The following is a 22,346-nucleotide window of genomic DNA, read 5'->3' on the forward strand; positions in this document are numbered from 1 at the left end:
CACCCTTTCCCCCGGCACCCGGGCACTGGACTCCTGGACTCCTCCTGCCGCAGGGACAGTGCTCCAGTAGCACACAGACTGACGGACAGAAGGGGAGGTGAGGGAAGTGGCCTTCAGGACTGGTAGGTGGGGAAGGCAGGGGGCTTATGGATCAGAGCCTGGTGGGAGATGGGAAGAGTGGCTCCTATTGGGAATAATACAAAGTGTATCTCTGTCTCTGTCACTCAGTGTATGTTTCTGCCACTGTCCGTCATATTCCTTAACTGTGTAGTTTACATTGTCAATGTAAGTATCACACTTTCTGGCTCTTTCATATTAAGCATGGTGTGTATGTGTAGCTTGTGTGTATTTTTTATATTGAAAAGATTGTGCAAGTTTAATCCTTCCACTGTTTTTAAAGAAACTCCCATTTAGAAAGCATTTCCCACCCACTGGTCTGGTGTCACCTTCCTGTCCAAAGCCAGGGACAAATTATGGGGACTCAGCCCCTCCTCCGCGGCCATACCACCCTTCCCCCAACCTGAAAGCACGTGCCCCTGCTCCCCCAGCTTCTCTGCACCCTTGCTTTCCCTTAGAATTTAGAATTTATCAAACAGTGAAATCTTGATCCCTTACAATAAAAGAAGAAATGAGGGTGGGGTAAGAGAACTGTCCCCCCAAAAAACCTTGCTTTCTTAAACCAGTTTAGGAAAAAGACAGCATTAAGGGAAGAGAGGAGGAATATCCCTGAAGCTTTCTGCCCCCCAACTCCTTTCAATAGGAACTGGGCCTGGAGCCAACTGTTGAGCAGCTGTAGTAGGTCAAGAGGCCCAGTGGGCGCGGTAATGGGATGGGGGCGGGGGGGTGCTGCCAGGATTTTCCATCATATTTTGAAGACAAATCCAGCCTGGATGCCTGGATCCTCATCCAGAGTGGCTGGAAGCTGAGGAAGCAGCAAGGAGGCTCTGGTTCTAACTAAACAACCTAACCTTCCATCCTCCCATGCTCAACTAGATTTCTAAGCTTAAGGCATCCAGTTCATTGTTTTGCTCCCTAGCTGATCTTTGTGTCCCTACTGTGTTTGTCCATGTGGGTCTTTCCACTGTCCAACCACTTTCCTCATGTTCCCCAGGCTCTGTGAGTGCCACACTGTGGGGAGGGGGTGGGGGCCATCATGTCATCGTATCTGAAGGAATTGGAGAAATACAGAGACATCGATGAAGATGAGATCCTGAAGACCTTGAGCCCCGAGGAGCTAGAGCAGCTGGACTGCGAGCTACAGGAGATGGACCCTGAGGTAGGGGCTCTAGCACAAGGAACCAGGGGCAATCCCCAGGCATTTGGGGAAGGCTACACAGGGCCCCGGGGTGGCTGAGACCAGGGCTACCTTTGGGGAGTCCCAGGAAGGCCAGGGAAAATGTGTCTGGAGATGTTTTAGGGAGCCCTGGAGGTGCCCCAGGTCAGAGGGGAAGTCTCACTTGCTCCCCAAAACTCATCCCTAAGAACCTGCTCCTGCCAGCTGGACTAAGACAACGTGACCAGACAAAGAAGAGCCCAACAGGGCCACTGGACCGAGACGCCCTTTTGCAGTACCTGGAGCAGCAGGCACTAGAGGTCAAAGAGCGTGATGACTTGGTGCCCTTCACAGGCGAGAAGAAGGGTATGGAGACCCTAACATCCATGCCTCCCGGAACCCAAATGGCTGTCTCTCACATGTCCCCTTCCAGCTTCCCTCTCACCTGCCAGCTCCTAGCTGCTTGGGGAATCTACTGCCCTGATACCTGCATGCCAGCTTGCACGCTCCAGCTATTATAAAAGACGCAGGAGTCCCGAGCTTGAAGAGGATTCAGGCTTTCCAGTGTCCCCTAGTGACCCAACATTCTGAAATCTCCTGGAGAAGAAAAGGAAGCTGGAGGCCTGGATCTTAGACCTCTAATGAACCATCCTTCCTCTTCCTATCAGGGAAACCATATATTCAACCCAAAAGGGAAATTCCAGCACAGGAGCAGATCACTCTGGAACCTGAGCTGGAGGAGGCCCTGGCCAATGCCACAGATGCTGAAATGTGTGATATTGCAGGTAGGCAACTGTGGGAAGTTGAGGAGAGTGGGAAGATCAGGCGCAGGGGGTTCTATTCATGGCACGGGATTAGTGGGGAAGGCCCTGAACCAGGACATGGATGTTTGAAAAACCTCCAGGTAGTGGTGTTTAATTTTACTTGTTTGTTTACATAATTCATTCATTTTTAAATTTAATATGTTAACATCTCAAGGGCAATTTTACAGGGATTATAAAGCAAATAAAAGTGGAACTATTCTGGCTGAAAACAGGCAGAAGTCTGACAGACTCCCTCACCCTCTAGTGGCTCCTTAGGGACCTTCTTTAGCCCAGTCTCAATTTTTTAAAAACTACTGCCTCAAGCAATTTATGGAAGGGACCCCTGGGGCCAAAGGAAGGGGAACCTCTTTGGAAAAGTGGAAGAGGTCAGGCTTAAAAAATTCAACAGATTCAGAATGAGATGAGAGGGGTGGCTTGGAAAAATCCCTTCTCGTTCCTTATCCCCCGTTTACTCTTTCCAGCAATTCTGGGCATGTACACACTGATGAGCAACAAGCAATACTACGATGCCATCTGTAGTGGAGAAATCTGCAACACCGAAGGCATTAGTAGTGAGTATGTGTGGGAGCAGGGCTCCCAGGGCTCTTGGCAGGCAGTCCCAGAGTCAGAGGAAAGGTAGCAAAGGATGAAACAGGTGAATTGGGAAGAAGACATGTGCACAAGTGGTAAGAGAACCAACAGGGAGGAGGTTGCGGGGTATATAGGGTTTCCTTCCTGCCTTCACCCACAGGTGTAGTGCAGCCTGACAAGTATAAGCCAGTGCCAGATGAGCCCCCAAATCCCACAAATATCGAGGAGATATTAAAGAGTGTTCGAAGCAATGACAAGGACCTGGAGGAAGTGAACCTCAATAATATAAAGGTATTTGATCCCATCCTCCAAATAATAAAACTGGGTGACTGCTGACATGGGAGTTCCTGAGCCCACCATCTCCTCCTGTTCCCTTCTGACAGGACATCCCGATACCCATGCTAACCGAGCTGTGCGAGGCCATGAAGACAAATACCCACGTCCGGAGCTTCAGCCTGGTGGCCACGAGGAGTGGTGACCCCATCGCCAATGTAAGGCTGGTTGACATCCCTGGTCCTCTCCCCATAACTTGACATGCATTCCTGGCAAGGCTGCATGACATAAAGGGTTGTGCGGGGGGTGCTATTCCCATCACGCTCTCTTAGGGTAGCCCCCACCCCCTCCCCACAGTCTGAAATCCTTAGATCATCTTCCCAAAGAGCCAAAACCCTCTCTACCACCCCCAACTCCACTGCACACTTAATCTCCCTGCTTCCCCTATTTCCTACCCTTACTTCTGTCACTCCCTGGCCCCACCTACAGCTCCTCAAGGACTTGTCTCAAAGAGCTGTGTTTCCCTCTTGCTCCTGTTCTTTCTCTCCTCAGTCATCTGTGAAACTGTCCCCTAATCCTAACCCAAGTCCCTACTACCCAGGCGGTGGCTGACATGTTGCGTGAGAATCGTAGCCTCCAGAGCCTGAACATTGAATCCAACTTCATTAGCAGCACAGGGCTCATGGCTGTGCTGAAGGCAGTTCGGGAAAATGCCACGCTCACTGAGCTCCGTGTAGACAACCAGGTCAGCATTCCCTTCCCTTGGGCTTTGCATTCAGCTAATACTAAGTCTCCTGCCTGAGGCAGCCACTGGGTCAGGATCTCATCTGATCTTGTTTGATTTCTCTTCATTGTCTCTATGAAGGGAGCCAAACCAGCACCTCTCCCACGCTGGAGAAACAAGCCTCCCTGACCTCCCAAAGGGTGGGTGATCTGCAACAGTGGACAACCCAGAGAGAGTGCTGACAACTTTCATCTCTCCCTCCCCCAGCGCCAGTGGCCTGGTGATGCCGTGGAGATGGAGATGGCCACCGTGCTCGAACAGTGTCCCTCCATTGTCCGCTTTGGCTACCATTTTACACAGCAAGGGCCACGCGCTCGGGCAGCCCAGGCCGTGACCCGGAACAATGAACTACGTGAGTAACTACAGACATGGTGTTGGAGAGGAGGGTTAATAGGTACAAAAGCTGGCGGATAGTCCTGAAAGCTGACTTAGTGACTAACAGCCGGGGGTGCTGCCAAAGTGATATTCACATGTGAAGCGCAAATCCCATAAGTGGTCAGAAAGTAGATTGAGAAGTCCCCCTGCCCCAAATATATACCTGTAGAGAAGTAGAAAGGAAGCTAGACATACCTGTGTGGAAACATAGTATTTTTGTTGTCATTTCTTATTTTGTTTTATTAATATGATATGGGCATGTTTGGTGGCCTAAGACATTACCTCTTTACAAGTCTGGTCAAGGAGCTGGAAGGGAGACCACCTTTGCAGAAAGCAAGAGGTGGAACAAAACTTATGTTTACTCTTCCTCCTTTACAGGTCGCCAGCAAAAAAAGAGATAACACTACCTTTGCTTTACCATCAAGAACTGGGAGCCCTGAATGCTAAAATTCTCATCTGTTCCCCTTTCCTGTAAATAAAGGTCCTTCTGTCCATTCTGCCTGCCTCCTTCCTTGGGCTTTGGGGTGGAAATCTTGGCGCTAACCCCCAAGGGTTACTGCCAGTTCATCTGGGGATTATTTATACTCTGGGGATCAACAGGCAGGGAGGTTAAGTTACTAGAAGAGGTGGGGGAGCTCCCTCCCTTGGTGTTCCCCATCAGCCTGCTAATGCCTTTAGTCTCTTCTACTTTCACAGGATACCCAGCCTCAGCCCTATTTCCCTAGCCAGACCCCACCAGTTTCTACCCACAACACTCATGTGATTTGAAGGAGGAAAGGATTTTGAGTGGAGGTAGTAAAGAAGGCAGACAACATGAAGGGCAAAGACCTCTTCTGACAGACTTATTAATAGGGCACCGGGCTGCGTGCAGCTGACGCTTGGCATGACTTTGGTAGAAGGTGGGGGAGGGGTTAGAAGTATGGGCAGCTGTGTACATTGCAGGGAAGGATTGGCTGGACTGAGAACGAATACCTCTGAAATCCTGAAGTGGGACAAGGAACCAGACGTGAGGAAAGTCAGGCTCCCAGCACCTGCTATAGTTTATTTGTGAATTAAATGGGGAAGGAGAGTATCAGTCTAAGGGGAGATCAGGAGGTTCCTCCTCATCAGAATCAAACTCAACATTCTCATCTTTTACCCATCGACCTCGTCCATCTGGAATCCATCCAGAGCTAGAAACAGCAGAGAAAATAGAATGGGTCAGGAAAGGTTTATTAAGTCAGCGGGATAGGAAAAAACAATTCAGAAGGTTTGAAAAGAGGAGGGTCATAGGAAAAAGGGAAGAGTGATTCTGCATACTCACCTTCGAAGAGTGAGGTAATGATCCAGGGCTCGTCTTCTCGTGGGGCTCAGAGGTGCAGGGGATGAGACAGCTGCTGACTCCTTAGCCTGTGGGCCTGCCCCTGGCTCAGGGTCCGTACTGGTCTTCCCACTTTGGAGTTCAACCTCTGGGGGTAGCAGAGGGGAAGGCGACACAGAGGGACGAGGAGCTTCTGGCCTGGGTAGAGAAGAATCAAAACCTGTCAAAGCAGTCAAGGAAAGGGCCATTTCTCCTGTGACTCCCAACCCCTTGAGGCAGTGTTTCCTAAATTGTGTTCATCGGTGCTCAGTAGATAGAGCATTGGCCTGTGGAAAGGGTCCCGGGTTCCATTCCAGTCAAGGGCATGTACCTCAGTTACAGGCTCCATCCCTGGTCCTGGTCAGGGCACATGTGGAAGGCAACCAGTTGATGTGTCCTTCTTGCATTGATGTTTCTCTGTGTCTCTCCCTCTGCCTTCCACTCTTTCTAAAAATCAATGGAAAAATATCCTCTGGTAAGGATTGAAAAAAAAAAAAAGAAAAAGATATTAATGTGTCCTTCATAGAAAGACTTTTGCGCCCTGACCGGTTTGGCTCAGTGGATAGAGCATTGGCCTGTGGACTGAAGGGTCCCAGGTTCGATTTCGGTCAAGGGCATGTACCTTGGTTGCGGGCACATCTCCAGTAGAGGATGTGCAGGAGGCAGCTGATTGACGTTTCTCTCTCATCGATGTTTCTCTCTATCCCTCTCCTTCTGCCTTCCTCTCTGTAAAAAAATCAATAAAACATATTTTTTTAAAAAAGACTTTTGCAATCAAATGAATTTAGGAAAGGCTAAATTAAAAATATTTAAGTTTTTTATCTTAACACTTTGTAGAACCCTTAAAATATACGAATGTTACTATTCTTCAAAAGTATCCTACTTTGGGATGGGAAGAGATCAACCAAAGAACTTGTATACATATATGCATAACCCATGGACACAGACAATAGGGTAGTGAAGGCCTGGGGCATGGGGTGGAGGTGGTCTAGAAGGGGTCAATGGGGTGGAAAAGGGGACATATGTAATATTTTCAACAATAAAGATTTAATTTTTTAAAAAAATATCTTACTTTGTAATTTGACAAAATGTGATTTCCCAAACTTTTTTGTAAATTACAAAATTCTTTTTCCTGAAATACCAGTTAACATCTCCTGAACGCTAGTATTCCTGAGAGTACAATTTGGAAAACAATCACTTAAGAACCGTCCATGGGGGTTTGAGGGGTGGTGGGCTGTGGTGGTGTGGGGAGGGTAATTGAGTACAAAAGAAAAAAAGAGAACTCATTGACGTGGACAATAGTGTGGTGACAGCAGAGGGAGGAGGGTAGGTGGAGGTGGAAGAGGGTATATGGGGATAAATGGTGATTAAAAATATTTTAAAATGACCATCTATCTCCTTTTATCCCTCCCTATCCAACTTTCCCGCCTCACAGACCTGTGCTTTCGGCGACAGCAACTGTTATAGTGAGGAGCTCTGTGCAGAGCATTCTGGGTGATAAGTCGAGTCTGGGTTAACAGAGGAGCCTGGTATGGAGATGGAAAACAGAGTCAGAGCTTCTTTCTAGAAGCCAAAGTCCTTCCCGCCTAAGATATGCAGTATGGTGCTCCCTGGAACACACACTTGCATCTCTTGATTACCTCTCCTTTGGTCTCTTCCTTCTCCAATTCATTCTGCTGTTTTGGGTTCTGCTCTGTTCCTTTTCCTGACTGCTTCTTACCATAGAAAAGCTGCAGGCCTGAGGAGAAAAGCAAGAAAATTAAAAGCAAAGCACCTTGAGTGGTCTGCACACATTTTATTATTTTATTACATATATATACATATATATATATATATATATATATATATTTTTTTTTTTTTTTTTTTAATCTTCACTGGAGGATCTGATCTTTAGAAAAAGAGGGGGGGGGAAGGGAGAGAGGAAAAAAACATTGATGTGAGAGAGAAACACATATCAGTTGCCTCACAAACTCACACTGGGATCAAACCTGAAACCTACTAGGTATGATGGGGAATGGAACCCAGAACCTTTTGGTATACGGGGGACACTCCAACTAACAGAGCCACCCGGCCAGGGCTTCAGGGTTTATTCTCTATCCCCTGTCTTCAGACACACTTACTGGATAGATGTTTCTTGCCTGCACGGTGGGCAGTCAGCATGGCCAGGGTGTCCAGTACAGGTCGGTGGGGACATATGGCACAAGCAAAGCTGGAGAGGAGATAAAGAGTCCTTGGGGAGTGGGTCTCTGCCGGCGGTCCCACCCTGTCCTAGCAGGCCTTTCCCAAGCCCAATCCCAACCACCCTAATCTCCACCACCCACACCCCTGCCCCCCTCCCCACCAAAAACCCTACATACTCCCGCTCTCCTCAGTAACAAAAGTGTATTGAGCCTCTAATCGCAGAACCCTCAGGCTTGATCTACTCTCGCCCTCCCTCACCGTCCATCCCGTAGCATTAGCGCCTCGTCCTCTGGTATATAACTGGCCAGCAGGTCCCCAACTCTTCGCTTCTGCAAAGAGAAGGGAAAGAAGTCCGGAAAGATCAGCGGAGTAGGAGGAGGGGGGCGGGGCAGGGCGATGACAGGGACAGGGACTCATACGGACTAAAGACCACGGAGAGAAGAGATCACAGAGCGAAGAAGGGGCCACAACCCAGGACTAGTAACCCAAGACTAGTCACCCTGACTCCCCGCCCCCCCAACCCTGAACCCCCATCTGTTGCCAGAGCAACAAAACAACTCCTCCACGGCCTTCAGAGGGCAGCGGAAGCAGCTCTCCACGCTCCCCTCTCGCGCTTACTTTGAGCACATTGAGTTGACTCCAGTCGTCCCCCTCTCTCTTGAAAGACATCACAACGGTAAGTCCCAGAAATAATAAATTCTATTGCACAAACTTCGCCACTCCTTTCAGGCCACCGTAGCAAGAGTGGGGCGTCTCCTTTCCGGCTGGTCTCTTCCCGTTTGGCCTCCTTACTTCCGGGGACGGCTTCACGGCATTCACTGCGCGATCCCGAAAGCCCGCCTCCAGCCCACCGAGGGGGACTGCATTTCCTATGGTCCCCTGCGACCCCGCAGACGCGGAGCCTTTCGGGAAATGAAGTCTTTTTTCAAAGAACTTGCCTTCCGGCTGGTTCCGGGCCCTTGCATCTTGTCATATTCGAGGCATTTGGAGAGATAGATGTGGAGCCCGAATTTGAGGGGGTGACTCATCTGATGCGGAGTGGGCCTTTGGGGATCTCTGAGTGGAAAGTGTACTTCAAACTCTCCCAATCATCACGCGCTTTGTCGGCGGCGACAGCCTACCTGGGGGGCCTGATTTGTTCCCCACCTTAGCGGACCGACCTAGAGACAGGGCGCAGCCGGGGTATAGGGGGTCCCCGGAGAACGGGCTGCCAGACCTGGAGGCAAACTGAACCGAACAGTGAGGAAAGTGTCTAGGGTTCAAAGGTCAAAGGTCAGCGTCGCGAGTTGTAGAGGGTCGAAAGTCGAAGGGGTGTCTCAGGAGAGAGACTCGGGGACTGAATACTCAGAGTACAGATTCGTGGGAAAGGCGCGGGGAGGGAGGATAAGCGAGAGTGGAGGGGGGTGCGTAGTCAGGGAGACGGGAGACTCGGCAGGGAAGACAGAAAGGAAAAGGAATCTCCTGGTCACCCGCTCCCAGTCCCCGGGCCTGTCACTCTCGGTCACTTAGCCGGGCGCCCCGCAGTTGCAACCCCAGCTGCCGGCAGGGTGAGGAGATGGCGTCTCCCTCTCGACAGGACCCCCTCGGGGGGTCAGGGCTGCTTCAGGGGAGCCGGGCTCGTTCTTACGGAAGCCTGGTGCAGTCCGCCTGCTCCCCGGTGCGGGAGAGACGCCTGGAGCATCAGCTGGCGCCCGGAGACACGCTGGCCGGACTGGCGCTCAGATACGGGGTGACGGTGAGTCTTCCGGGACTGGGACTGGACAACCGGTTGCAAGAGATTTATTCCTCAGGGCGATGGAGTGGCCCTTCTAGGCTATTTCCTCTGAGGTTTTCCTAATTGTGATGTGCTGTACTCTCCGATCCACTTTCATGTTTTTGTTTGTTTTCCCATTTGCACCGTCTGGTTGGGACAAATCCTGTCCCACTCCCTCAGTGGAGAGGAGCCTTTTATTATGCAGCGACTGTGCTAGGGGCTTTACATACCTTAGCCCGTTGATCCTCCATCCCTGTCCCCTTTCTACAGATGAAGAAACTGAGGCTGAGATTGGTGCACCAATTTGACTGAAGTCAAATAACAAATCAGCATTAGAGTGGAAATTCAAACGTCTGTCTGCTGACAAAAGTCTGCACTGATGGCCACAGAGAAGCTGTTTAATTGAGAGTGATTAAAAATTTACAGCAAATCCTGGAGAGCTGGGTTTTAGTTCTAAGTTCCTAAAGTGCCAATCTCTCCTTGTTCTTTTTTCCTCCTCAAGGCTCTACCTTCTCTCCAAGGTGCTCTCCACAAGCATTTCAGGTCATGCACAGGGTATATATGCTAGGTGTAAAAATACACTGCACTAAAGTGGATGAGGGTTTTTGTTTTTTTTCCATATCCTGTTGAATTTAGTCAACATTGTTATGCTCGGTAGGTTTAAAGCACTCTGGTAGCCATTCTGGGAGGTACAAACATAAACAAAATGTATAGTTGTTGTCCTCATATAATTTACAGTCTAGTGAGAAATGATAGTAGGTGAGAATGTGGTGAGTTTGTAGAGGTATTAACAAAGGATGGAAAATTAGAAAAAAAATTATCTGGAAGGTGAGTAGCACATCAGTGCAGATTTCAAGGGAGCCATCATGAAAGGCCTTGAAAGACTTACAAATTCCTTCCTCTATGCTTCTCTTTGCAAACCCACGCAATCCAATTGTTTATACCTTTTACATCTTTTTCTTTCCAATAGCCTATATTCTCCTTTAAGAATGATTTTCCTTCAAAAAAATTATTTGTTTGTTTTAGAGAGAGGAAGGGAAAGGGAGAGAGAAATAGAAACATCAATTTTGTTGTTCTACTTATTTATGCATTCATCGGTTGATTCTTTTATGTGCCCTGACTGGGGTTGAACCCACGACTTTGATGTATCGAGATGATGCTCTAATCAACTGAGCTACCCAGCCAGGGCCTTCTTTCAGTTTTATATCTCTATCTGGCATAGTCCCCAACACATAAAGCTTAATAGATTGGTTTTTGTTTGTTTGTTTGATGTTTTTATTGATTTTAGAGAGGAAAAAGAGAGAGAAATACCGATGAGAGAGAAACATCAGTTGGCTTTAGACCATGATGTTTACTTGAAATGTCCACTTTCCTGAACTCCCAGTCTCCATATGTGGAAATCTGAGCCATACTTTCATTATTAAAAAAACAATCTGCCTGGCTGGTGTGGCTCAGTGGTTGAGCATTGACCCATGTACCAAGAGGTGGCTGGTTTGATTCCTGGTCAGGGCACATGCCCGGGTTGTGGGCTCTATCCCCGGTAGGGGGTGTGCAGGAGGCAGCCAATTGATGTTTCTCTCTCATTGGTATTTGTCTCTCTTTTTCCCTCTCCCTTCCTCTCTCTCTAAAATCAATAAAAACATCAAACAAACAAACAAAAACCAATCTATTAAGCTTTATGTGTTGGGGACTATGCCAGATAGAGATATAAAACTGAAAGAAGGCCCTGGCTGGGTAGCTCAGTTGATTAGAGCATCATCTCGATACATCAGAGTCGTGGGTTCAACGACTTTGTTTAAACTCTAAACAAAGGAAGTCGATATGAAAGTACTGAGGAGCCCTTCTCTACCATCAAAGACTCAAAAGCTGTGCAGAGAGGGGAACTGTGCTACTAGTGTTATCAACAATTATTTACTTATTGAGATTTTCTTACAGGCCTGTACCTTTTTGAGTACAGAAAAGCCCCTTAGTCTACTGAAGAAGTCTAGGTTCTGGCCTCATTCTGCTTACTAATTGAGTGACTGCATAAGTCACTTCCTCTGTCTGGGTCCTCAGTTTCCTCACCATTTGTAAAATGAGGAAGATGTACTAAATAATGATAATCAACTAAGTTGTTACCTATGTATCATGTAAAAAACACGTAGTATGTGCCAAGCTTTAAAAGTTATCTTGTATGATCTTCATAAGACTTTATGAGGTAGAGAGGTGTAACTATTTCCATCTAAAGACAAGGAAACTGAGGCTTAGGGAGATAACTTGCCATAGATTACACAGCTAGTCTAATTAGTAGAGCTGGAATTAGGACCAGGGTCATCTCACTCTAAAATCCTCACTTTGTACTGCTCTGTTAAACTAACTAGATTCTAATGGCCTTTCTAGCTTGAAAAGACCAGCTTGATGGGTTAGGACTCCTCTGGGCTTTGGCCTTGGTTGCATCCTTTTTAAAAAAAAAATATATATTTGTATTGATTTCAGAAAGGAAAGGAGAGAGAGAGATAGAAACATCAATGATGAGAGGGAATCTTCTATCGACTGCCACCTGCACACCCCACACTGGGGAATCGAGCCCAAAACCTGGGCTTGTGCCCTGACCGGGAATTGAACCATGACCTCCTGGTTCATAGGTTGATGCTCAACCACTGCGCCATGCCAGCTGGGCAGTCACATCCTTTTTAAGAATGGCTCATGGCTCAGTGATTGAGCATCAACCTATGAACCAGTAGGTCATAGTTCAGGGCACATGCCTGGGTTGTGGGCTCGATCCCCAGTGTGGGTTGTGCAGGAGGCAGCCTATCAATGATTCTTTCCCCTCATTGATGTTTCTATCTCTTTCTCCCTCTCCCTTCCTCTCTGAAATCAATAAAAAAGATATACATATTTTTTTTAATAAAATAAAAAATAATGGAGCCCTAGCTGGTTTGGCTCAGTGGAGAGAGCGTCAGCCTGCAGACTAAAGGGTCCCAGGTTCAATTCTGGCCAAAGGCACATGCCTGGTATGAGAGCTTGATCCCCCCCAGTGGGGGACATGAAGGAGGCAGCCAATCAATGATTCTCTCTCATTGATGTTTCTATTTCTCTAAGTCTCTCCCTTCCTCTCTGAAATCAATAAAACTATATATATATATTTAAAAAATAAAAAAATAATGGAATATGTTACCTGACCCAGAGGAGTCATAAGCCATCATGTGCCCTGACCGGGAATCGAATCTTGATCTCCCGGGTCATAGGTCGATGCTCAACCACTGAGCCACACCAGTTGGGCTGATGCTATTAATTTTTATTTTTCCTAGCTAGTATCATAGGTCCCTTCTAGCTCTAAGATATTATATTACTGTAAATTTTCTGTGGCTTTTGTTATTTCCTAGAAGAACCATATAAGAGGACATATTCCATTCTTTTGTGTTTGTTTTTTTAAATATATTTATTGATTATCATGCCCAGGTTGCAGGCTTGATACCCAGTAGGGGGCATGCAGGAGGCAGCTGATAAATGAATCTTTCTCATCATTGATATTTCTATCTCTCCCTCTCCCTTCCTCTCTGAAATAAATAAAAATATTTTTTAAATTAATGTCATCAAAACACTTGGCAAAGTCAAAGTACAGAACTGCAAGCCAATTTTAACTTTTTTTATTGTTTAGATTAATCTGGTTTTATTTTTAAACACATCATAGCATAAGATTTTTTAGTCAAGTTTTTATAATAGTTTTTCCCCCAGGGTGGAAACAGCTTAGATATTTGACAGACATAAAAAATATGATTTCCTAAACTGATGCCAATATGGGATGAATTTTTAGTACAACTGGCTGCCTGGCCTCTGATAATAAAATACTGACATACTGTATCTGTGATTTCTCTATTTTATGATCTAGTTTAATCATAAAGCATTAATGAGCCTCTGCTGTGTGCCAAGTTTGTGATGTTGAGGAGCACCTTAGAGATACAGAGACAGCAAGTCACCATTCCTACCTTTAAAGGACTCACAGAGTTTGAGCAAATATGCAAAGAGGTGAATAACAATATAATAGGGCAGGCATTTACAACCATACTTACGGTATGGGAGCCCTGAGGAAGGTAACGCAAAGGAAGTCAGAGTTGATAAGCAGACATTTTTCAGGCAGAGAAGGGGATAGTGGAGAAGCCTTTCAGGCAGATAAAGACACAAAAGTGTAAAAGATCATGATATACTAAAGGCCCAATGCACGAAATTCGTGCACAAAATTTGTGCAGGGGGCTCGGCCCTTGCAGCCCTGGCTGCCTTGCGGCCACGCCCACTGGTCATTCCAGAAGGTCATTCTGCCATCTGGTCTAATTAGCATATTAGCTCTTTATTATATAGGATTCAAAGAAAAATGAGAAGTTCAGGATGGCAAAATATATAGGTGGCAGAAGAGAGATGAAGCTAGACATTATGGGAGCTAGATTGAGGATGCCCTTGAATACTAATTTGTATTTTAACTGAGCCAATGAGGAGCCAGAGGGAGTTTATAAGTAGGGTAATGAGTTGATCAGATTAATTTTTTGAGAAAGATAGATGTGCCCTGGCTTATGTGGCTCAGTTGATTGGAGTGCCGTCCTGTGCACCAGAAGGTCTCTGGTTTGATTCCCAGTCAGGGCACATACCTAGGTTTCGGGCCTGATCACATTGATATTTCTGTCTCTCTTTCCCTTCCTCCCTCTCTTAAAAAGAAGCAGAAGAATAAAGATAGATGTCAGCAAGGTGAAGGATGAGTAGAAAGACCAATTAAACTTTCAGTACTCAGATGAGAAGTATTAAGGCTTGTTCTAAAGCAGTGGTTCTCAACCTGTGGGTCGCGACCCCTTTGGCGGTCGAATGACCCTTTCACAGGGGTCACCTAAGACCATCTTGCATATTAGATATTTACATTATGATTCATAACAGTAGCAACATTACAGTTATGAAGTAGCAACGAAAATAATTTTATGGTTGGGTCACAACATGAGGAACTGTATTTAAAGGGCCAGAAGGTTGAGAACCACTGTCTAAAGTGATGGCAGAAGACTGAAGATTAAGCCAGATATGAGAGGCCACGTGGGTATGGGTGATGAAAGAAAAGTATGAGTTAAGAGTGACATTGATATTTCTACCTTGGGAGGCAGGTAGATAGATGGTGATGCCAGTCACCATGTTCAGTGATAAATAAGTAGGTACTAAGTAAATATTTGGTCAGTGAAATTAATATTGTAGTGTGGAATATTCCCAGAAGGAGTAAAAGGGCCCTAGCTCTGTCATTAACTTGCTAGATAATCTTAGGCAAGTAACTTAATCTCCCTGAGCCTCAGTTCCTTCATCTTTAATAGAAGTTCTCAAAGTGAGATCCAGGGACCCCTAGGGGTCCCTGAAACCCTTCAGGGATCCACAAGGTCAAAACTGTTTTCATAGTAATAATGAGATTTTATTTGCCTTTTTCATTCTCATTCTCATGAGCGTACTGTTTTCAAGAGGTTACATCACATGTGAATCAGGGGAATTTCATCTTATTGTAATCAGCTAGGAACAGTATATACAACTAGTTGAAACTGTTGAGATACAGTTTTAATTAAATTAAAAAAACTGAATTTTAAAAAAAGAGGCTACATCATGTGATATTTAAAGAGATTGAATGTAGAGACAGATACGAGAATCCTGTTGTATTCTATTAAGTCAGATATTAAGGTGATTTGCAAAAATGTAAAACAGTGCCTCTCCTTGCTACATTTTTGTTGTTTTGGAAAATATAGTTATTTTTCTTTTATTTTTCTTTTTTTAAAAATATATTTTATTGATTTTTTACAGAGAGGAAGGGAGAGGGATAGAGAGTTAGAAACATCGATGAGAGAGAAACATCCATCAGCTACCTCCTGCACACCCCCTACTGGGGATGTGCCTGCAACCAAGGTACATGCCCTTGACCAGAATCGAACCTGGGACCCTTAAGTCCGCAGGCCGACGCTCTATCCACTGAGCCAAACCGGTTAGGGCTATAGTTATTTTTATTAAAATATTTATGTTAACATGTAATGGGTTTATTATTTTTAAATAAATACATGTTCTTAAACTTTTGCAGTTTTTCTTTTTAGAGAGTGGAAGGGAAGAGAGAGACAAAGAGAAACACTGATGTGAGAGAGACACATAATTGGTTGCCTCCCATATGCCCCCAACCAGAGCCAGGAGCCTGCAACCGAGGTACGTGCCCTTGACTGGAATTGAATCTGGAACCCTTCAGTCCACAGACTGATGCTCTATACACTGAGCCAAACCAGCCAGGGCATAAACTTTTTCAGTTTTAATTTATAATACCTTAAATATTGATAGGTATCATCCACATAAAGAAAAGCTTTTTTCCTCAATAATTTTTTAAATCCTCACCCAAGGATATATTTATTGAGGGAGAGAGAGAAACACTAATGGACTACATCTGGTACGCGCCCCAATCCGGGGTTGAACTCGCAACCTAGGTATGTTCCCTGACCTGGAATTGAACCCACAATGTTTTGGTGAACAGGACGATGTTCCAACCAACAGAGCTACTCAGGCAGGGCTTTCCTCAATAATTTTTAAAAATGTAAAAGGAGCCTATGACCAAAAGACATGAAAACCACTGATCAATAAAATAGGACTAAGATCAGCCCCTTGTACTTTAGTTTGATTGTTATAGGGTCTCTTGATAAGAGATAAGACTCTGTTCAATACCTTTTTAAAAAATGTCTATAATCCTTTCCCAAGAATATGTTTTTCATTGATTTTAGAGAGAGAGGAAGGGAGAGGAGGATAAATGGGGAGAGAAACATTGGTGTGAGAGAAACATCGATGGGCTGCCTACTGTATGTGCCCCGACCGGGGATTGAACCTGTGACCCTCCAACCAGCTGAGCCACACCCGCCACGGCTACACAGTCACTGTTAAAGGCATTAAATGCTATACAAATATAACATGTATCTTTATTACTGTCATTAATTGTGGTGACTATTTTTTTTAAGATGGAACAGATTAAACGTGCAAACCGCCTTTATACTAATGACTCCATCTTCCTGAAGAAAACCCTCTACATCCCCATCCTGACAGAGCCCAGAGACCTGTTCAATGGTTTGGATTCTGAGGAAGAGAAAGATGGAGAGGAAGAGATGCAGCCAAGTAAGGCTGAAGTTTGGCCACACTCAGCTGAGCAGAAGACACAGCAGACAGGCTCAGGACGTGCCAATGGCAAAGTCCTTTCCACACCTGGCCAGGAACCCCCCACTCCCATCCATGACCTCTCTGCCTCTGATTTCCTTAAGAAGCTTGACTCACAGATCAGCCTGTCAAAGAAGGCTGCTGCCCAGAAGCTGAGAAAAGGGGAAAGTGGGTGAGTCTTAATGGTTCCTTTTAAGCCCCTTCACAGACTTCTCTGTTCTTCTAGGCTTACCTTACCAGATACACAGGTAAGTAAGCACAGTGTCCGCAGAAGCAAGGGGAATCCTTTCCTCCAGTGGCCCCAGGGCAGTGAGCAGAGCCAGTGGCTGCTGGAATAGGTAGAGGCAGTGGAGAAGGGTTTTGTGTTCTCACTGGAGTAAAATAGTTGACTGTTCTTACTGCTCTGATGATCCATGAAGGAGCAGTAGGACTAGGATTTATCCGGAAGACATTGAGACTCCATCTAGACCAGCTTGGATGTATTAGGAAAGGAGGCAGCTTCCCACGTGCCTCATCATTGGTCTATTCTCAGGCTCTTCCCTTGACCTGTCACTCTTTCTCCCCTTTCCTCATTTGCAGGGTACCTGGGGAGGAGTCAGGTCTTCACCGCAGTTCCCCTCGGATGCAGCAACGAGCAGTCCTAGGTCCCGTGCCACTGACCCGGACCTCTCGAATCCAGACACTTCGAGACCAGGAGGATGAAATCTTCAAACTCTGATGTCTCCAGGACTGATTGAGAGAAGCAAGATGGTGAAGGAGCAACTTGAGGGGGAGAGGAGCCTGAGGTGAGGCTCAAGAACATGGCTTCCCAGGCCACCTGCCTCCCTCCTGCCCAGCCTCATGCCTCATCAAGAGCTCCTTGGCCTGAGGCAGTTTTATTGGCAAGAGTAGGGGGTGGGGAATAGACCCCTTCTCAGTTCTGGGGCTGAATCTAGAGTTGTCCTTTAGATTCAAAGGTTCTTTTTACATCCCTGCTGCCTTTCCCATCCCGTTCACCATTCCTTGGCCTTAGGACAGGAGGCAGGTGACTCCCTCAGGCCCTAACTTCTTCCCCATCTCCAACTATGTTACCTAATTTATTTGGTGCTATATTGAAGTAATATTTATTTGCTGTATTTTGTTCTTTCCCACTCTTAGCTGAAAAATGGGATTTTTATAGCCATGGTGTGAGGGAAACCCAGGAACAGTGAGCCAGTAACTGCTGGCTGCCCACCTTTTTAGCCAAGCATGTTATTGAGGGTGGGGCAATCAGTGATCTAACCCTCCAAGTAAAGAATTTGGGTTTAGTCTTGACTAACCAATTCACTACAACTCTTTCACAACTCTTTCTCTGAGGAAAAAAAACAGTGATGTAGGTACCGGAACTATTCAATTCACCTTCTAACCTGCGCCTCTGTTCAGCCCGTGTGGCTAAGGGATGGAAGAAGAATTGCCTTGGAGTTCGAAGAGGAGAACAGTTGTGGGAGTGTAACAAACAGTTCCTATTTGTTATACTCCCTCCCCATCAGAGCCTGTTGCTGTATGCCTTGCTCCTCACTGAATATTTATTTGCAATTTGTAGCACTGATCTGCGGTACAGTTTTTAAGCAGAAGTAGGCAAGGGAACCCCAGTGATACTGAAATACGCCCGAGTCTCCTGTGTGCAAAGGCGAGTGGTGAGATAAGTGGTGTTATATACCATCATGATGATCATCAGATATAAGAAACTGGAGAGATTAAACACTGAGCCCTGTGCATGTTTTAGTAGTTTTATTTCCCCTGTGAGACTCTCCCTTGCCCTAGCCCCTCTTCCTGTACTCTGGGACAGAGCCCCTGGTGTCTGTCCTGGCTCTGCCTAGAACCGCAGGTCTAGGATGTCTCAAAGTGACCCCTTCCCCCCTCTGTCTTTAGTGTCCCCAGAGGGGTTCACAGGGGAAGGGGCTTCCCTGTTTCAAACATCCCTTATGGAGGAAATAAGAGATCCAAATTTCACTTCCTCTTTTCATGCAGCTTTGTTTCTTGCCCAGGGGCTGGTGTGGGAGAGAGGCCTCATTGCTTCTTCCCCACCAGCCATTTGGGGTAAGGGGATTGGAGTCAAAAGCATTCCTGGGGGAGACTGGAGCCGGAGGACTGAAAAGCGTTAGTGCAGATGAGCAGAGTTAGAGAGCCCATTCATTGTTGTGTTCTCAGCCAGCCGTTTAGTCACGATCACGGTGGAATGCGCCGGGTTCAGAGCTTTCCCTCATCCAGCAACTTCCTAAGCCCATCACAGATCTTGCCAAGGTGCTGAGTGAAGTCAGGCCCGTAGAGGGCCGTGAGCAGGCCTGGGTCAGAGAAGTGGTCGAACACGTGGCGGATGCGGCCGTGTGACTTGGGCGTGAGGTGGTGCTGCACCAGCGCCAGCAGTATGTCCCGGCACTCGGTCAGCAGGCTGGCCAGCACCGCGGCCTCGAAAGTGAAGTCCACCTCGCCAAAGCTGAGTGCCGTCATGGCGCCCTGCCGCAGTTTTTGGCGAAAGCTGGCAGCCAGGGCCAGCTCACTGGGGCTAAAGCAGCCACTGCGGTGCAGCACGGCCACCTTGACAGCCACCTTGATGAGGTCCTTGATGACCCGCTGGGCCTGGGACCGGCTTTTCGTGTACTCTTTGGACACACGGTAGAGCTCATCTAGCACCTCGCTGCTTGTCTCGTCGATGAAGAGATGAGCCACAGACCGACCGGCCATCTTACTCAGTAGCTTCTTCTCCGCTTGCAGTGCCAGACTCTTTGAGCTGAAGGACTCCATGGCTCCTGGAGGAGGAGGTGGGGGCGGGGGTATGCGGTCAGTCAGAAGAAAGGCCACAGGCTTCCTTAGAAAGAGAGAAATAGCTTTTCCCCTTTCTGTCTCTTATTTGGTTTCTATCTCATCAGCATCTTTGCTTGTCATATTTTCCCCCTGGGCCCCTCAGTCCCCGATGCCTTGTTCCTATTTTTTCCCTTTACTGCTGTAAGAAATCTTCTTTTGTTTTTAAATATATTTCTATTGATTTCAGAGAGGAAAGGAGAGGGGGAGAGATAGAAACATCAATGAGGAGAAAGGATAATTGATAGGCTACTCCCTGCACACCCCAGACTGGGGATCGAGTCCGTAGCCCGCGCATGTGCCCTTGACTGGAATCAAACCCAGGACCCTTCAGTCCGCAGGCTAATACTCTACCTACTGAGCCAAACCAGCCAGGGCTGTAAGAAATCTTGATCTCTAAGGCAGCCTAGAGGAGCAGAATAGCTTTGGCTGGAGGAATGAGAGCACACACACACACACACACACACAGGAGGCTAGCCCACCTCAAGTTAAGTTTTAAGGCGAAGCAGGCTATGTCTGCTACAGTGGAGAAGATAAGGCTTACCTGGCAAAGAATTCTCCCAGCTACCATTTTGGACACTGACCATGTGCCATATATCTGTGAGGTGTAGGTATTTCTATCCTTGTTTTATAGCTGAGCAAACGGAGGCTTCATTAAATCATTTACCCAAGATCAAACACTACTGTTTTTCTGACTCCAAAAGCCCATGTCAACCAGCATGATATGCTGCCTTTAAATAAGTGAAAAATATGGGGCCCCAGGAGCCTTGATAAAAATAATAACTAACATTTATTGAGACCCTACTATGTGCCAAGTGCTTTATGTGAATGATCTCAGTCTTCCCAACCCTTTGTAAGATAGACATCCCGATTTTACAATGAGAAAACTGAAGCCAAGTGAAATTAAGCAACTTGGCCAAAGTCACTAGCAAACGATAAAAAGGGGCCTCAAACCAAATAATCCAAAGAAACTTCCTTCCCTGGAAGGCTGTCCAGGCTGTTGAAGCACAAGGAGGAAGCATGAGAAGCAAGCACCCCAGTGGGGGCAGGCAGTACTAGAGGTCTAGTCTTCTGCTGGACCTGAACTGGGACCCTCCTGGTGACCCATCAGCTGCAAATGTCCAGGGTGCTCGCCCCATGGTCTTTGCCTGGGGTTGTTCTGGTTGTTTTGCTTCTTACTTCCCCCTCCCCTGTTCTGCAGGATGTGGCTGTGACCGCAGTGAGGAGCAGCCTCACCCTCTCCCCCAAACCAATATGGGAGTCTGAAGAGTCAGGCAAGATGGGTACCTGGGGGGTGAGGGGGGTTCTTCCCCAGCCGAGCCAGTCCAAGGGGACCCTGGAACCTCGCTTTGTCCCTGCCTTTGTTGGGGGCTTTCTGAACCATGTTCCACAGCCGGGAGAGGAGATTGCTCCATTTGGGCCTTCCTTCCTCCTTGGCCTTCCTGTTACCCAGCCCTCAGTTGCCCCCGTTGCCATCTCACGTTTGGTCCACTGTCCTCTCCCTCTCTCCCTGTTTCTGTCTCACTTTTTCTCTTGCCTGGGACCTGCCCTATGATCCTCCGGCCAGGCTCTTCCTCTGGCCCTTACATTTACCTCCATGTCTCCCAAGATTGCCTTGCACCCCTCAGTACTCTGTCAGACACACACACCTCCACCCCCAGGCTTCAGCCCTGCCCCAACCCATCCCAAACCATGTCTGTCTTGCCCCAGGGAAAACTGAGCTGGACCCCTCCACTGGAGACCCAAGAATGCTATCGGGTTAGTCTCACAATCTGGAAAGATCAGGCTGACAGAGCAGGACTCTCTGTCACCTTCACCCCTAAAGCCTACCAGTCCCTTGCCAGTCATTGCCAGTCCCTCACCTGCTGTGCACTGGGTGCCAGTCTTGCCTTGGATGTTCCGGAAGAGCTGACTGAATGAAGAAGCTCCAAAGTGAGAGGCCCTTTGGCCTGGCCCCACCCCTCAAGCCCCGCCTACCTACTCTCAGCTCAACCTCCGGTTCTTCATACAGTCACCAAGAAAGTTTATGGCCCAAGAGCCTCCTAGAAGTATGACATAGGTCAAAAGAAATAGCACTCTGTAGGAAATAGTCTTGATTCTTATTTGTTTTTTTCTAATATATTTTCATTGATTTCAGAGAATAAGGGAGAGGGAGAGAGAGATGGAAACATCAATGATGAGAGAGAATCACTGAGTGGCTACCTTCTGCACACCCCACACTGAGGATCAAACCCACAACTCGAGCATGTGCCCTTGACCAGAATCAAATCTGGGACCCTTCAGTCTGCAAGCCGACGCTCCATCCACTGAGCCAAACTGGCTAGTCTTGATTCTGTGAGGTGATAAGGAGGGATTACATAAACCCTGTTCTCAAATGGTCTGCTTGTTTCTTTGCTTGCTGCCCAATTCCTTGAAATCTTGTAAAGTACAAATGGCTGGGGTGTGTAGTCAATGGAGAACGTTCTGAAGATTGAGCTGAACTTAAGCTGGAGATTCCAGAGGCAAGACAGAGACCAGCAGACTTGAGTGTGTTCCTGGAGTCTCCAGGGACGGGTAGGACCGTGGAGCAGTATTATCATGAGCATATGCTTCCAGCGCCTGGCTGAGTTAGGGTGGCACGGACTGTCCCTCCCTTAATACTTGAGAGAGGGAGGTGCTAGGGCCAGGGCTGCCAAACCAGATCTGACCAGCAGGTGTCAGCACAGGATTGAACCAGGAAGAAACAAGCCTACCATGTACTTTGTAGCCGCTAAAGAAATTTTAAAAATGAAGGGCCCTGCCAGCATTGCTCAGTGGTTGAGCATTGACCCATGAAGCAGGAGGTCACAGTTTGATTCCAGGTCAGGGCATAGGCCTGGGTTGCAGGCTTGATCCCCAGTGTGGGGCGTGCAGGAGGCACCCAATCAATGATTCTTTCCTATCATTGATGTTTCTATCTCTCCCTCTCCCTCTCTAAAATCAATTTAAAAAAATTTTTTTTA

At 47.1% G+C, this 22,346-nt stretch overlaps 4 protein-coding genes across 6 annotated transcripts; 2 read left to right on the top strand and 2 right to left on the bottom strand.

Moving 5' to 3' along the window:
- Positions 1-19: 19 nt before the first annotated feature.
- Positions 20-4,596, top strand: TMOD4 (tropomodulin 4). 3 transcript variants are annotated; one of them, XM_070397557.1, is made up of 11 exons: positions 20-97; positions 229-285; positions 1,112-1,276; positions 1,483-1,639; positions 1,942-2,058; positions 2,559-2,648; positions 2,828-2,958; positions 3,051-3,158; positions 3,542-3,685; positions 3,932-4,076; positions 4,478-4,596. In XM_070397557.1, the coding sequence occupies exons 3-11, from the start codon at positions 1,154-1,156 to the stop codon at positions 4,498-4,500; spliced, it is 1,038 nt and encodes a 345-aa protein (XP_070253658.1). In that variant the 5' UTR covers positions 20-97; positions 229-285; positions 1,112-1,153; the 3' UTR covers positions 4,501-4,596. The 3 variants fall into 3 exon arrangements, with proteins under 3 accessions (XP_070253658.1, XP_070253657.1, XP_070253659.1); XM_070397556.1 differs by having other exon boundaries at positions 54-122; XM_070397558.1 differs by lacking the exon at positions 229-285 and having other exon boundaries at positions 73-122.
- A 514-nt stretch (positions 4,597-5,110) lies between these two features.
- SCNM1 (sodium channel modifier 1) lies at positions 5,111-8,772 on the bottom strand. Its single transcript, XM_070397559.1, has 7 exons — positions 8,238-8,772; positions 7,878-7,948; positions 7,559-7,647; positions 7,079-7,176; positions 6,876-6,964; positions 5,403-5,597; positions 5,111-5,271 (listed from the first exon to the last, which is right to left on the bottom strand). Exons 1-7 carry the CDS (start codon positions 8,286-8,288, stop codon positions 5,172-5,174), a joined length of 693 nt encoding a protein of 230 aa, XP_070253660.1. The 5' UTR covers positions 8,289-8,772; the 3' UTR covers positions 5,111-5,171.
- On the top strand, positions 8,424-20,365 carry LYSMD1 (LysM domain containing 1). Its single transcript, XM_070397560.1, has 3 exons — positions 8,424-9,354; positions 16,353-16,717; positions 17,125-20,365. The coding sequence occupies exons 1-3, from the start codon at positions 9,175-9,177 to the stop codon at positions 17,261-17,263; spliced, it is 684 nt and encodes a 227-aa protein (XP_070253661.1). The 5' UTR covers positions 8,424-9,174; the 3' UTR covers positions 17,264-20,365.
- TNFAIP8L2 (TNF alpha induced protein 8 like 2) lies at positions 17,906-21,284 on the bottom strand. The gene is made up of 2 exons (XM_070397562.1): positions 21,228-21,284; positions 17,906-19,313 (listed from the first exon to the last, which is right to left on the bottom strand). The coding sequence occupies exon 2, from the start codon at positions 19,306-19,308 to the stop codon at positions 18,754-18,756; it is 555 nt and encodes a 184-aa protein (XP_070253663.1). The 5' UTR covers positions 19,309-19,313; positions 21,228-21,284; the 3' UTR covers positions 17,906-18,753.
- Between the last annotated feature and the right edge of the window lie 1,062 nt (positions 21,285-22,346).

The sequence above is a fragment of the Myotis yumanensis genome, unplaced genomic scaffold (genome assembly GCF_028538775.1).
Source record: "Myotis yumanensis isolate MYYU_CA2020_CCGP unplaced genomic scaffold, mMyoYum1.0.hap1 SCAF_17, whole genome shotgun sequence".
Taxonomy (NCBI): Eukaryota; Metazoa; Chordata; class Mammalia; order Chiroptera; family Vespertilionidae; genus Myotis; species Myotis yumanensis.

Bases quoted from the DNA above. Each gene is read 5' to 3' on its own strand.
- LYSMD1 (XM_070397560.1), top strand. From the start codon at position 9,175: ATGGCGTCTCCCTCTCGACAGGACCCCCTCGGGGGGTCAGGGCTGCTT. The intron at 9,355-16,352 runs GTGAGTCTTCCG...ATTTTTTTTAAG, and splicing joins CGCTCAGATACGGGGTGACG to ATGGAACAGATTAAACGTGC. The intron at 16,718-17,124 runs GTGAGTCTTAAT...CCTCATTTGCAG, and splicing joins CTGAGAAAAGGGGAAAGTGG to GGTACCTGGGGAGGAGTCAG.
- TNFAIP8L2 (XM_070397562.1), bottom strand. From the start codon at position 19,308: ATGGAGTCCTTCAGCTCAAAGAGTCTGGCACTGCAAGCGGAGAAGAAG.
- SCNM1 (XM_070397559.1), bottom strand. From the start codon at position 8,288: ATGTCTTTCAAGAGAGAGGGGGACGACTGGAGTCAACTCAATGTGCTC. The intron at 7,177-7,558 runs GTAAGTGTGTCT...TTTTCTCCTCAG, and splicing joins AGGCAAGAAACATCTATCCA to GCCTGCAGCTTTTCTATGGT. The intron at 6,965-7,078 runs GTAATCAAGAGA...TCTCCATACCAG, and splicing joins AGGAAGAGACCAAAGGAGAG to GCTCCTCTGTTAACCCAGAC.
- TMOD4 (XM_070397557.1), top strand. From the start codon at position 1,154: ATGTCATCGTATCTGAAGGAATTGGAGAAATACAGAGACATCGATGAA. The intron at 1,277-1,482 runs GTAGGGGCTCTA...CTCATCCCTAAG, and splicing joins TACAGGAGATGGACCCTGAG to AACCTGCTCCTGCCAGCTGG. The intron at 3,159-3,541 runs GTAAGGCTGGTT...CCTACTACCCAG, and splicing joins GTGGTGACCCCATCGCCAAT to GCGGTGGCTGACATGTTGCG.